Source organism: Bombus fervidus, chromosome 16, assembly GCF_041682495.2.
Source record: "Bombus fervidus isolate BK054 chromosome 16, iyBomFerv1, whole genome shotgun sequence".
Classification (NCBI taxonomy): Eukaryota; Metazoa; Arthropoda; class Insecta; order Hymenoptera; family Apidae; genus Bombus; species Bombus fervidus.
In genome coordinates this window covers 285,163-300,660 of record NC_091532.1, presented here as the reverse complement: position 1 = coordinate 300,660, position 15,498 = coordinate 285,163, and the positions used below count along the sequence as shown (strand labels likewise).

The window sequence follows — 15,498 nt, the reverse complement described above, 5'->3', positions numbered from 1 at the left end:
CTAACCAAATGTTTCGTCTGATTTAGCTTTCAGTCGGTTGTTCGAACAGAATTAGCTTTTGAATAATGCATGAGAATCGAAGCAAGACGTTAGAAGTATAACGTGATTTCATCTGGCATTTATGAGAAGAGTCGAGGATGCGTGTATGTATACGAAGACCGAAGCGTCAACGTGTGGCCTTTTCCGCTGTCGTTATTACGTCGATAACCTTGTTCATATTTGCATCTGTATCGAAGGCAATAATAATACTTGCAACGTGAATTTCGATGCCACAATCTGGTTGCTACACAATTTCCACCGTCGTTATGCTCGATGATGCGTCATATTTTTCTTTTTTTTTTTTTTTTCTTCTTTTTCTTCTTGTTTTACCGCGCATTTTTTAAAGTCGATGAAGAACCGAGGATAAAAGATCAAGAGATTTAAGCACGATACATTTTAATTTGCCAGGTACCGATAACGCTAACAGCGTTGAACTAATCTCCTTGTTAAGTGAATTCAATTCGATACAAATACAAGCAATTTTTGTCAATGTACATTTACTCCTTGCTTAATATTTTCTTGCGTAAATGTGAATTTCAAACATAGGAACTTTGTATATCGAATAATTCAAAAATCGAAATATTCCAAAAGCCTAAATGCCTCTCGCTGTAATTACAGCTGTAATTCAATCGATATTTTACCTTGGAACTTAGCATCGGAACGAATAAGAAATTCGTTTCTTTCCTTGTGTATCTTCCTATTATTTATTGCGCTTTAAAATTTTTATCTACAGCTTTCTACGTAATTTTTCCGTAAGCATCTCGTCGATTTTCGCTTTACTTATTCTTTATACGGACGAAATTGAAAATTGACGCTACTACGATAATTCGAATGCGAACGACGATAATAATCATTACTTAGCAGAAAATATTTAGCTTATTCTCGGAAAATGATCGTTCGTGCTTATCGAAGCATGGATCGAGGCATCGTCATTGCGATCGTAGGATTCGGTTATCCGGCTCGGTAAACGTAAAATTCATTCAAGATTCTCAAAGAGATTCCCAAATAGCAAACTGTTTTTAACCATTCGAAACTGAATCGTGGACATTCCCGGTAGTTATTCACCTCGCAATCGTACTTTCCTTTCATTATTTCGCTTTGCATCCACGTAGCCTTTCTATTCGCGTAAGATAGCTACCATCGTTCGATAGAATCTCGAATCTTACGAGTCGGAGAACGGAAACGTCTGTGAATGGTGTCGATCTAAACAGAAATCACGTTAACTTAGACTGCTGCACGACGAATACTAAAATAAGCCGGCCCATCTTTCAAACTGATTGAACTATTGTGACGTTCGTTCGAAAGACGCTGAAATTTCTATACTCGTTTTGCACGGTACACGACCATTTCCGTAAAAAAAAAAAAAAAAAAAACGGCGAGCGAAGAGTTATTTATTATCTATCAGATCGATCGTCAGGACTCGTCGTCATTTTAAAACGACGACGTGGTTACGAGGCGCCAGTGTTTTGTTAGAAATAGAACTAACCTGCCGATTTTATGATTATAATTTGCCGATGATAATCGATCATATGATTCATAAATTGACTTATTTTTTATATTTTCTCGTAATTGCAACATTACGAGCTTTTTAAATTCGAGCATTTAAATTAAATTAAATATTAGGTGTAAGTAGAAATTCCTCTAAATTATGCCGACAATGTTTAACTATCGAACGTAATGATATAAGGGAAAGAAGGAACGCACGGTCGCGCTGAACCGCGTAGAATGAAAATGAAAGCACAAATTAAGGAAAATATAGAGTAACGAATGAAATGTACAAAACATAATTTCCTACTAAATTTCTTTCAACGCAGAATCAACGTTTTACTATGCTGTTTTCGCGACTTAAAGAAACCGCTATGCTGTAAACGTGCGAGATAACTATCCTGTAAACAGTTTTTGTAAGCGGTGTCAAGCGGCAAAAAATATCAGTCGTTTAAATACATTTCGCTTTTCCATCGTTTTAGCGCCCACCAATTAAAGAACTGAATTTTTCTCTGTAAATTACGGTGCGTAGATGTTTTATTTCGTGACCGTCTAGAAATCTAAACGGGTTGTTTCGTAAAAAAACGAAAGCTTTTAATTGCAACCGAACATGTTTGATACGCAGCGGCGAAATACTCGTTAGATACGAAACCGTAACACGCACGACACTCGCCATTCCAGAAGACGATACACTAGATTTTGCTTATTAAAAATTTGATTTTGATCGTCTAACGTACTACGTTATTGAAGGCAATTTGAATCCTCCAATTTGAGAGGATACGCGAATTTGCACCTGGTTAAGAATACAAAGTTCCTTTTCTTTTTATCCATAATATCAATAAAATTTACAATATCATCGACATTTTACTAAAATAATAGTATTCCGACGCATGATAGTTATCTCGTTAAAGCAAATTACAAATTTTAACTTTATCTTTAAACTTTATCCCTAAGTAATTTGTCTTCATACATATATGTAATTGTTACCCTACTTTACTTTATCCTAATCGATATATCGATTTATATGTAATAAAATTACCTATTCGATTTAATAATTTTAAACGTAATAGTGGTCGTAATCGGAATTTCGATATTTATGTGATATTTTGTAAAATATTTTATACGATTCGCAAAATACTGCAATTTCAAATTTTAATACAATACTTCGGGATATATGTTTCATTAAACTGCAATAAAGTTTTGCATAAGTACTGAATAAATATTCCTTCGAATAACATTTATTAATATATTCTTTATTTAATGCCGAATGAAAAATATTATCCGCGTCAGGTGTATGTAGACCTCTATTTTAATAACGTGTCAAAATAATAAAGCGATATAATTTCAATAGTAATTAACGTCGACATCGATTCGTGAATTGACAGGATTGTAATTTCTTTCAGGAGGGAAATACGAGCCTATACTATTGGACAACGCGTATAAAGTTCATATGAAATTAACGATAAGTTCCGTCAGTCCATCCGATTTTGGATCGTACAAGTGTGTCTCTAGAAACGCATTAGGAGACACCGATGGCACCATCAAAGTTTATCGTGAGTATAATCAAGTATTTTTCCAACGTTCCTATAACGCTGCCTGTACACTGCCTGTATACAGAAACAAAATTTTACGGAACTTGCGACAAATCTTTATTTCAAAATATGTATCGTCTCGACGGCGCTTTAATTTTCTTTCGACGACTATATTTTTTTAAAACGACGAAAGGATCGCGTTATTTTTACAAATAGAAGCGATTTTATTGCTAATAAAGTAGAAAATTATTTCGATCTTAAACGGTATATGAATGAAAAATGTCGATACACTTTTCTGAATTTTGCAGGCGATTTTTCAGCCTACAGTAAGACGAGCGGGCGACTCGTCTCGTTAAAACAACCACGCTTAAGGAAACTCATCGAAAATTACTTCCTAGTTGAAGCCTTTTGTTAAACTCTTTAAATACCTCGTAACGGCAGCTTTGTCGTGATATAAAATTTTATCAGAATAATCTCTCCGTGTTTTCAACGCGTTTCTTCTAAAAAGCAGATTTCATTGTTTCACCGGAATATCGCGATAACAAATTTTATCTTTTTTTACTACAATTTTAAAGTTATCGTGTTTTTTATTAGAAATTGCAGAATTATACCGTCGAAAGTATTCTCCATCGATCCGGCGGTCGCGAAACTTAGTTTCCGATCATCCAGTACATATCGTTTAATCAGTTGATATCGAAGAATATTATACGATCTTTCATATTTTATATCGTTATTTTATAATATTCGTATCCTAGCGCGACAAATAGCTCTTTTTATTTAAAGTCGTAGTTACACGAGACCTTTAAATTCTGCGGAAAGAGATAAAATCTTTTGAATTTATTTATACAACGAAACGTATAACGTTTATACGATAAAATTCTATTCTCTAAAATTCAATCTTGTATGTTTTTATAAAATTCTCCGTTGTTGTTTATACTAACGTTACGCGTTAAAATATTAGGATACGAATATCTTAACGTACATATTCTAAATATCCAATATATATAGCCATATATGTATCTAACGATAAGACGTTTCGTCCGATCTAATCATCGTATCTGGCTGTATATATATATATATTTTTTAGTATAAAATAAGTAATTATAATGTATCTTTTCCATATGTTTTAGCAATAACATCTTCGAACTCTACTGGTAGTAATACAAAATACAAAGGTAAATCCCTAGTTTACATTTTATTTTTCTTCGCCAGGAATATTATTTATTTGAGAATCATAGTTTGTAAGATAGTACGATAATAAGATCAAAGTAGTTTTTTACACAGATCCAGGGCCAATTCTAAATGTATGTGATATACGTTTAGAAATTATCCTTGCTGCAAATTTGCCACTAAATCGATTTAGAAAAATTTATCTCAGCGAAATTTTATTCAAAGTTTATGTAACTTAATAAACATACCACTAAACGCTACGTTTATTAATTACTCGAACTATTTCCGAGCATTAGGCTCGCTCGCTATATTAATACGTGTACACGTACAAACATGCCTTTAAATCAGGAACAAATTATCAGTAATCCAAATAGTTGGTTAGGGAATAGAATCAATTTGGAGTGGTGTTAATGCATTAGTTGGTTCAAACATAATCACGACACAATTTGAAACGCAAATGGGATTTCTTATCACCAATCTCTGATAATATTCAAATTCCAATAAATTGTTACTTTGCGAACTCTTTCAACAAGCTCGGTAATTTTTACCTCAATTACAGTAATTTTACCGTTCTCACGTTACAATTGATCAAAATATATAATTGGTTCGAAATGTTGCTTTAAACGATATTTATTGGTACGGAATAAAGTTAGTTATTTATTTCGTTTAAATTTAATTTATAAAAATCGGACATGGAACTACCAGTCTCAAAAATGCGGAGGTTTCCAATTTTGTTATAATAGAAAAGACACGTACGTATATCTTATACCTCGATATCCCTTTTGTCGCATGACCTTCCACGCGCGATACATTTTCCAAATAATATTGCATTTTTATCACGGAAGGCCACACTTGGTGGATTAACGATTTCGAAATCTATTTGTTATTCCGTTTGGTATTTTGCATTTTTTTTTTAAATTCTTTCCTTCTGTTTTATTTTTTTCCTTTTTTTTTTTTTTTTTTTTTTTTGTGTGTAAGTCTCAGGGAATCCAGATCGTCCGCGGTGGTGCTTTATTTTTTATGCTCGACACGCAAGCCAGAAATCGCTCGCTGTGTTATTGCTCGCTTTGTGTCGAGTAGTACTTTCCGAATGATGCAGCGTAACGTACTTGCGATGAAATAACGGGTCGCTGATTAATTAGATCGAGTGTCTGGTTTGTGCATGCCAATCCACTCAACGGATATTCTCTTGAATCACAACCTCTACAAAAGCTAGACACGAGTCCCTTGCTTTCACCGACGTGGCCCCCATCAAAGCTTATTTCGCCCTGGGATAATCGCGTGTCAGTTTCGAAAATAAAATTGCCTTTCCTCTGATGAGCCACAGGATAGCATCACCAGCGGTAATGTGGATCGAATCCACGTGGATTAGTTTTGTAAGGTAATAACTGGTCCGGAATTGTCCGAACTTTGTCGACCCAACTTTATTACGTTTACCATGCACGGCGCGATAACATTTCGTTTTTTCGCCAACTCCAATGAACCGAGTAACTCGGTTAAATTTCTTTTTTCTGTTTGTTTATTTCTTCGCGTTTGACGTTGATCGAACGCTCGCAGAAGAACAAAGATATCAAAGGAATTTCAGCGTCCGTATTTGTCTCGCGTAATATCACAGTGACAACGCTGTATACACAGTGACAACTTCGTTCGATAAAATACCAGTATACTTTTTGCGTAAATACATTTTTATTACAAGTTTCTCGAATATATCGAACTTTCCACGCGTTTTTTTGATGTTTTATGATATACAGCGACGAACATACGATAGTATGTATAAATATTACTAACATCTTTTTCGTAACTCGCGTGAAACTACTTATTTCGCACGTAATAATATGATTATGGTATAGAATAAAATATTCGCGAGAAGTAGTTATAGCTACGTTTCATTTCACGATGCGTAACTGTCAAACTGGGCGGAAATGCGCTTCTATTTATCTAATTCGCATCGCTTACCGATTTAATACTAAAATATGTTTCGACTACGTCAGATTCATTTATCGTGGAAGCAAACGAACGAGGTTATTCGACCATAGTCAGATGCCGATCGACAATTGTTTGTCAGTTAGCAGTCGTGTTGCTAAGCTTTGTCGATTTCTGGTAAACAAATCGACACTTTTATATCCGTCCAACGTGTACTCTACCGGCGTCACCTTCGATATCGATTTTGTTAACCGTTGATATACCGTCCGATGTCAGTATCCTTCGTACCTGTATAAAACGTACTAGTATCCTCTGTGTAAATTGAATTGGCCGTTTAAGGCTATCGAAGGATAAATCCCACGATATTGTTTGGTCGCTCTATCGCTGTATCTCGATCCTATTGTTTGCTTTAAAGCCACGAAGCGCAACTTTGCAGATATACGCCTATTTCGTTCCAAATGTACGGCGTTGTAACGCTTGAACCAAACTGAGGCAAATATCAGCGATATCGTAAAAGCGTGGAGAAGACGCGTCAAAATATAACGCTTCTTTCGTATATTAGATCGATCGAAAAATTCTATTAGCTTATTATATTTACGTTTCTGTTACGAAATTTCCACGAAACGCAGTTAAGTCTGTATCCCTATCTTAACGATGAAAGTACAAGCTATAGATAAAAGCGAAGCACCTAATATCGTTGAACGAATCATCCGTTGTTGAAATTTCATCGCTCAATCGTTCTATAACAAAGCGCACCTTGTATTTGCAATTGGAGATAACGAAACTTGCGACAGAGGCAGCTTTCACAGCCTGAAATCCTTAGGAAACTATGCGACGAAATTTCGAGGAAATATATTCGATACTTTGATAGATCGATCCGTAGAGATACAGACTTTAAGAGAATAAAAGTGGCAGGACACTTCGATGAACCTAGTATAAAACGGTTCGTCCGAGCTTAAAAATTATTTTACTTGACGTTTACGCGTTAAGTTTCTCTGAAATACAAACGTTGGCAAAGTCGGATTTTACTGCGAAAAATTCACAGAGATCTATACGTGTAACTCTTGAAAGTCTCTCCAAGGACAGTTCAGGTTCAACATGATCACGACGCTCGTTTTTCAAGTCGAGACGGAACCATTTCTGTGTGAAATCGTGAATGAATAGGAACCGCCGTGTCAGATTTACAAGCTCACCATCTCATTTGCTTTCGACAGGCAGCTGGTTGCGAAAAAGACGTACAAAAGTCGATAGAACCCGTTTCAGAGAAGCTAGACGTTTAGAAGAACGCCTCTATAAAAAGCCACGGTTGAATGCCATTTTGAACTTACACCTTGTTCATCAAACCCTTTTCCCTACGAGCAGAATGCCAGGCTTTTGCTAAACTTCCAGTTCGTTTTTCAATACACGCGCAAATTTCCGAAAATCCTACGGATATTCAACGTTCTATCTTATATGAATTATAAATTCTTACCTGGTTTATAATAGCTTCTTCATCCAAGTTTTGTACTCTTCGATAAAACGTCGATTCTCTCTGTTATACCTTTTTATATTTACATTTAAAATATATCTTGTGGATATTCGATGTTGAAAAAGTTACGATATAATCAATTTTCTCAATTTTCCCTCTAATAAATAATTCCAAAGCCATTACTAGAATTCGCGCAGCGCTCAAAATAAAATGCTATGTAATGTTCGAAATTCATGGGATAGAGGAAAAATTGGATTAATTTAGTACGATGGCGGAAGGTAAATCGTAAACGAAGAATAAAATATTCGATAGAAGAATTTCTTTCTTTCGCTTTTTTAACGTATCCGTAGTATACGTATTTCTGTATATCTCTATCCGTAGCGTTCTTTTAGAAAAATCTAACAATAACTTTTTATATCTCTGTACCTTGCCCGAAGATAACATATAGCGCGTAGCTGTATTAAATAGTAATAAAACTTGCGAAATCAATTTTTACGCTTCGGTTTGAGATATTTCAAATATACCGTTTCAACTAATATCGAAAATTTTAGTGAAAGGTGTTCGTTCGTTTCTCGATAATAATAAAACTTGTGTAACGGATGAACTGCACTTTCGTGTAACTGAAATATTCGTGAATCGATGGTTTTGGTATTTGCAACAAATTATCGTCAATAGTGTCAATAGTCATCAGCTTGAACAGTGCGTACGAATAGTTGCCCATTCTATCGCTAGTTTCTGAACAACTTTGGACAACATTATTCGCGATTTTTATCCGGAGCAACTAAATTCGGCCGTGTTTTTTAAACTACCTCTCGCAGAGAATATTTTTTTCAGCACTTCATAATACTGGAATATTCGAAAGAAATATAAATATGCGCAAATACGAAGAAGTACGACTGCATAAAATTTTGATCGTACAAAGAAATACTATACGTAACGGTATTGAAATTTATACTTTTAAGTTTGATTTTCAAATATTTCGAATATCGTTCTAACTAATATCGAGAACATCAAGAAAAATAGTTCCAACTGAAAGATGTAAAAATAATCTAAACTGTACATATAATGGTAATAGCTCGTATTAAATATTTGAAATTAAAATATTTTGGAATTTTTATTTTGTATATAACGCGAACACAAAAATTTCCGACTCGTTAAAATAGTTCGCGCGTGCTTCAACTTTTTATCGTACGTTCCGTCATAGTTGAAGTCATATTTTATTGGTAACAATTTTAAATACGGAGAAGTATGTACGAACGTTGTATTAAAATACTTTGCAGTTAATCGTATCTTAATGTAGAATTACTAGGCTGCGGATGTTCGCGCAAATACATAGTTTTACGAACGCGATCGATTAAAAAATAGTACAATCCAAGCACAGATTAGTTTCAGTCTCTAAATATTATAAAAAATCTTACCTTGGATACTTTATATATAATTGTATATTATCGTTATTGTATATTATTATGCGTTCTATGCATTTTTGTACATTTAAATTTACATAAATTTATAATATTACATGATATATATATATATACACACACATATGCAACCTCCCTCAGCTATATCATCCGATATACCTTTACGTCTATTATCTTCTTTCCCTTTGAACCAGTTCCGTACGGAGCTTCTTTTCATTTATACCACATTTACATTTTCTCAGGGATTTTCTTTGAAAAATGAACAATGGAAGGATTTCTTCATTTTCATAATCTCGTACCTGCTGGATGATTTATAATTCGGGTATGTTTAAATAACCTCTTGAGAACGCTATTTGATATAATTACACAGGGAGTAAAAGCTCATTGTTTTTCCTAGTTAATATTCAAGTTGTAATCCATCGTAAATCGATGTAAATTTATTACTAAATTATTATATTTAGTCAACGTTGTCTATTTATTTGTAAATTATGTACTATCTAAGCGTATATACACGTATATATTTATGTATATCGATCGAAAAAGTGTAATGCTATTAATTATGAATATTGTTTGGATATTTATACTTGATCGATCACTCGTTAAGATTGAAATTCTTTTATTAATATTCGGATGATTCATTTCATCGGAGGGAAAACGCGTAGAATAATTTTAGTGTCGACGTCTCTATTAATTTCTTTGATCGATTTGAATTTAATACTTAATAGGCATGTTTCTTAACAAGGGATACCATTCGCTTTTCCATTTCATGAATACTCTCTCTTCCTCTCTCTCTCTCTCTCTGTTCTATTGTAATGAAAAATCCAGGATTTATTATTGGCTCAGTGTCCAGCCGCATTTGCGTGTACACTCGAAGGCCGGAAATCGATATATGCAAAATATTTTGATGCTAACAGATTGAGAGGCGACGTTGCGTTCGATGGAAGATTTATAGAGCCGTTTCGAGCCATAGGTCAACTTTATTGAACTCTGTCCACTCTTCTCTGCGCGAGTACCTGCTTCGGGATTTAGAGCAAATATCGCAGTATTAGCAACGAACAAAATCACGAGAATGAAATGTGACGCGTTGGTATTCAACTATTAAACGTTCGATGTCTAAGTCGAGTTTCGATTCCGCGATCTATGCTAGACTATCGTCGGTAAACATCTTTTGGTAGCTTCTTCCGGAAAGGAAAGACTAAAAGACTCCTTTCCATTCTATGAACGTCTATAGGCGTTAAATACATTTTATCTCTTTGGCCTCGGAAGATATATATAGGCGGGAAAAAGTCAATTGTAGCCTATGTACATTCGACGCTTGCAATTATTTTCTTTCGATAAAAATATGCTTTGTGGTAGGAATCTTCCTTGGAATTAAAAAATTGAATATTTCGTTTACCATTTAGCGTTATTTATCATTTAACACTCGCTGGTTTTATAGAAAATATGACGATCGATTTAGATAGTTAGACAATTTGGAAAACGTGAAAAATTTTAGATTTCTAAAAGATAACGGCCTAAAAATAATTCTATATAATTAGGAGGCCTGAAATCTGAATTCTGAATTCTGAATCTAAATCTATTTATAGGGATGTTTGACATTAGACGCGATAGGAAAAACCAGCGATACGAATAACGAGACTAGATGAAACAGTGGATGAATATACCGGTATCTTTCGCGATACACTTTTCGTCAACATGCATATGTGAAAAGACTTGGCGATAAAAGTTGCTTTTTGCTTTCCTCGTATAAAACCCAAAAAATCGATGGAGCTGAAACGTGGCGGAGGTAGTCGTGCAGAGGCCAGTTTTTTAAGATTATTTCTGCGCTATTCGTTCACCATCTTTATAAAAACATGAAAAACGTACTCGCGCATAGATTAAGCCCTCGAAAAGGTTAATCGCGTTAGCTCTTGCCAAGAGACGATGAAATCTCCCAATTAGAATTTCTGCCGATGCCAGAAGCAATTGGAAGAGAATAGCGATTGGCGATTGCTCGCTTTAAAACGTTGTATCGGTGCCGATAGCTATCGCTTTGACTATTTATAAAGAGACAAATTACAAACAAAAACAGCGCGCATGGTCCTAGCACCGTTTCGAATTTTTTAATTTTTATATTCAAGATCATCCGAAAATCATAATCGATACGTACATCCGATAGATAAAATGGATTAATATAGAAAATAAATTTTCTTTCCTCCTGCAAAATTATTCACGTTGCAGTTTAAACGTTTGCGATATCGTTAGAGACACAAGAGAGACGTTTAACTGCTTTTCGTTCCGATACTCTATAGTGTTTACTGATTTTTCGCGCAAAAACATTGGCATCTAGCGATCATTTTGTTTAGCGTTTAGAACAGAGAACTGCGGATAAAGATATTAAAAGAAACGAAAAGAAATACGAGTGAATGGAACAAGATGAGTTTTAAACAGGGATGAGTGAGAATTTAGCGAGAATCTTTATCAAGGCACAAAGAAACGTGCCAATTATTACTCGATCGTTGCGTCGATCTACGTTAGTTTATCCTGTCGTTTCGCAACGACCTCCTGTTCTTAACTTCTTCCCTCGTTACTCGAGAAAATACACAGCTCTAAGATGCATTTTTCACAGTGACAAACGAACTTAGATTTGAACTTCGACAAAACGTCCGATCGATTTTCCGGTTGCAGCGAAAAGGCAACCACGGTTTTCCATTTTCCATTTTCATTCGTATTTAACGTCAACTCTGGTTCAAGCTGTTTACTTGAAAAAAAAACCGGATAAAAATGCAACGATTCCTTTTTCTCTTTCACCTATTTGTCCTTCTTCGAGGAGAAATGGACGACAAACTAGAGTATGGAACGCAGAATATGTTGAAAGGTTGAAAAAGACAAAAAGACAAAAAGATAATAAGACGATAAAGGAAGCAATTGCGGAGAAAAAAAAATTGGAAAAGATATTTCAAGTTCTTTCCCCTGTCAAGTATTTATATTACGATCTGTAACGATAAATGCCGTGCCGTGTTTACAGGATTGTTTAAATTCTCCTATCTCGATAAGATGTCACGATTCCATATGATTTATCTGATAAACATCGATATTGTTACAGGGAAATTAAGGCACAATTCGAGAAACGATATTTTCGAAGGAAACCAAGACATGCTGAAAGAAAGAGGTAAATTGTAAATTCGTATAAAATCCATCTCTATAACGATTGTCATTATTAATTACATAGGTTTGATATTATACGATATATCGGATAAGATATACATGAACAATGTTAATGAATCCAATTAAGAAAGTAACGTATCGTCATGTTGCTGGCAATTATGTCGTATTCAAAGACTCTCCTCTACGCGTTCTCTTGAATATTTTCGAATTTTCTCATTTTCGAAGCAAAGGCGCGTTTCGATAGGTTATTTCGCGTTTCGTTCGGAAACTTGGCCACTAGGCCACTGCGTGCGCATAACTAAATTTGTTGTTATCGTATTACTCGCTAAATCTACTCTTCCTTTCTCTCTCATTTTTCTATTCTCTTCACTGAATCGGAAATAAACGAAACACCTTACGTTAAACTATTTTCTTCGAATCGATCTGTACACGCCGCCCTAACAGTATCGTGATTTCCTCTTGCAGATCTAAAGTTACGAGGCCGCAAAGAAACCAGCGGAAACGAAGAGGATGATTACGAAGATTCCGCCGCGGCGTCGAACAAGGACTCTTTCAGCTTGATTTTCGCTTTGGTCACATTCACCGTTTACCTCTACCATCGTCCGCAGTTAAGAACGCTACATCCGGCTTGAAGAGCGGCCCCCACCGTGCCAGCACATTATCATCAAATCCTTCTTTCGATCGCGACCCATCGACAATTTGTAAATCCACTTAAAAATCCATCGCTCAGGGACTCCATACCGAGGATAAATTAAATCACGAAATCGCGCTGACCACCCATCACACCTGTATTATAAGACGACATACTCTATTACGATTAGTAGCATTATTATTGCGTAACGATATTAGCTGTCGTAAGTTATTCGTAAACCGTAATCGCGTAGATTAAGCGGATGGAAAAATTCTTTTATCACGGAGAACGTCGCGTAGCGAGCAATAAGTAAGGGAACACGAGAAGACGCTGTGCTGCGATTGAATTTACAGGTGCGTTATGTAGCGAGCCTGGATCATGCTCAATGGTACGACGCTATACTTCGAGATAGTAGTCGATGTCAAATTTCGTTCTTAATCTTCGCGTAGTCAGTTGCGTTAACGTTTTACGACGAGATTAAGATCGTGGTAGCCGTTCTTCGTTCGCCATGTTTCACGCGTTAAATTCGAAAACTTTGTTTAATTTATCTTTGTATTTCGCTAGTGAGAAATTAGTACTCTTACTCTTTCTTATATCCTTCGCAGTGTAGACAGACGCGGTAAAGATAATCGAACACAGGAAAACGAAGATAATAATAAAGTAAGAGATATACAGAGTCACATAGATTTTCTCGCAGAGCGTGTGTAAAATGCTCATTTCGAAAGAAGGAATTACGATATATATAGCGCTTTGCTTTTACTCTTATTTACGAATATCTAATTTTTACCTCTATCTGTTGCTTCAAGTTATATCTCTTGTGACAACGATATTGCAAACTATTTATCGCTGCGTAATAAAAAAAGAACGTTAAGTTACGATAGATCAAACTTTTCGTTTCCATCGTTTTAGTTTCGAGGAAGATCGATAAGATATAAAAATCTGATATAATCGATTTTGCGAATACGTAGTAACGAGCGCTCGACAACTAGCACCAACAGCCTCGGTGGAAGCCTCCAGTGATTCGTATTTATACCAAGGACAATGTGTATCGAACAAAACGATTATCGATATGCATTCGTGTATATATACATATATATATACATATACATATGCATATGCATATACGACCGCATATTATATATGATTATATATATAAAGTATTATAATACGGCCCATGTATTTGTATAGGTAATCGTATATTCGTATATATGTATATAATATAGCTGTACGTAGTACGTTAAATATAGTATTATCCAAAGACTGAGAGCATCGTTTCGACGCTCTTGAACTGCATTAAATAATCGAATAACGAAAGATGGCCGAAACTGAATCACACCTCGCGTGGCTCGTAAAAATCATGGATCAATCGAAGATGGAATCTTTCTGTGAAACAGCGCGCAGGAAAAACTGTACAGTCCCTCGATCGTAATTTCTCCGCAAGCTATCCGTGAAAATTGTGCTAGTGTTTTCCAAGATAACGATTGATCTTCCTTCGCGAAGAAAAGAAATTTCTTTACAGTTAAGAAGGATTAACTAACTAAAATTTGAAACATTCGATGTCAGGCGAAAAAACAGATTTGAACAACTTCAAAGATATACACTATATACGTATACATAACTACGTCAAAGTTTTGTAATAACGGGGACATTAAGCAGTCTCAAATAACAAAAAAGAAACGCCATTAACTTTACTATATAGTCTATAAATGTAATACGAGTGAAATGTAAATTGAAACTTATAGATTTAATTAAGCGATACACTAACATAGAGATTTTATTAAAATGTACGAAAGAGCGTGAAGCTTATAGGCTTTAGAATTAAAACACATTTAAATACAAAGATTATAGATGTATGTACTTAGAATACGTCGAAATTGAACGCATATACCGGTATAATGATTACATTAGTACGTAAATAGAGAAGTTTGTTTATATTCAAGCATCGTGAAACGTCGATAGATATTTGAGAAAGTTTATCCGTTACGTGGATATGACAGAATAATGTCGAAAAATATTTGTAAAATCAGGAAAATTTGTTCCCTATTTATGGAAATGCGCAACGTGTTTCGGAAATAAAAAGAATTGTTTCTTTCGATGAAATACACGAAACACGTTTAAAAAGTCCTTCGACAATACTAGACTTCAATTATTTACTATACGTTTGTCGTAGCTCAAGGACCAAAGGTTTATGGTAATTTTAAAACGAATATTTCTTAATGCCAAACACAAGATTTCTTTTGTCTTTTATTTCGAACTCGAACATATTGCATAAATAAATTACAAAGTGGAATTTTCGGTCCGCGTACTTATCGGTTTTGTTGTATTTCGAATGTATAACGAAGGTACGAAGCTTATCGTTCGAAATAACCGTAAACCGAACGTACCGATTATTTCGATCTGACGCGTTAAGAAAACCTATTAATTCTAATTTATTCGTAACTTTCGTATCGTTCGTTTCGTTTCGTAACAACGTATCGTTCAACGACCGACAACTTACGTGAAAATTCGTTGTTACGTGGAAAAGCAATCGTTGTTATCTTTGTGTATCTGCAATTTTATTTGCGAATTAATGCGACAGTAGCATGAAAATTAATCAATTTTCCGAAATAAATAGCGTTTTAATGTTTTAACGACGCTAGTTGAAAAATATAGAGTTGCTCGCGAAGGTATAAACACGTTATA

The 15,498-nt window shown here is 34.9% G+C and overlaps 1 protein-coding gene across 2 annotated transcripts in view; it reads left to right on the top strand.

Annotated features, from left to right (window-relative positions):
* LOC139995433 (lachesin) overlaps nt 1–14,493 on the top strand; it is a 258,770-nt gene extending 244,277 nt beyond the window's left edge. Inside the window, exons 7-10 of one of the 2 annotated variants that reach the window (XM_072018894.1) lie at nt 2,928–3,077; nt 4,187–4,231; nt 12,124–12,189; nt 12,651–14,493. In XM_072018894.1, the coding sequence (XP_071874995.1) occupies nt 2,928–3,077; nt 4,187–4,231; nt 12,124–12,189; nt 12,651–12,817 (428 nt within the window). In that variant the 3' untranslated portion in view covers nt 12,818–14,493. The remainder of the gene's footprint in view (nt 1–2,927; nt 3,078–4,186; nt 4,232–12,123; nt 12,190–12,650) is intronic. The other variant, XM_072018895.1, reaches the window with a different exon arrangement.
* The last annotated feature ends 1,005 nt before the right edge of the window (nt 14,494–15,498 follow it).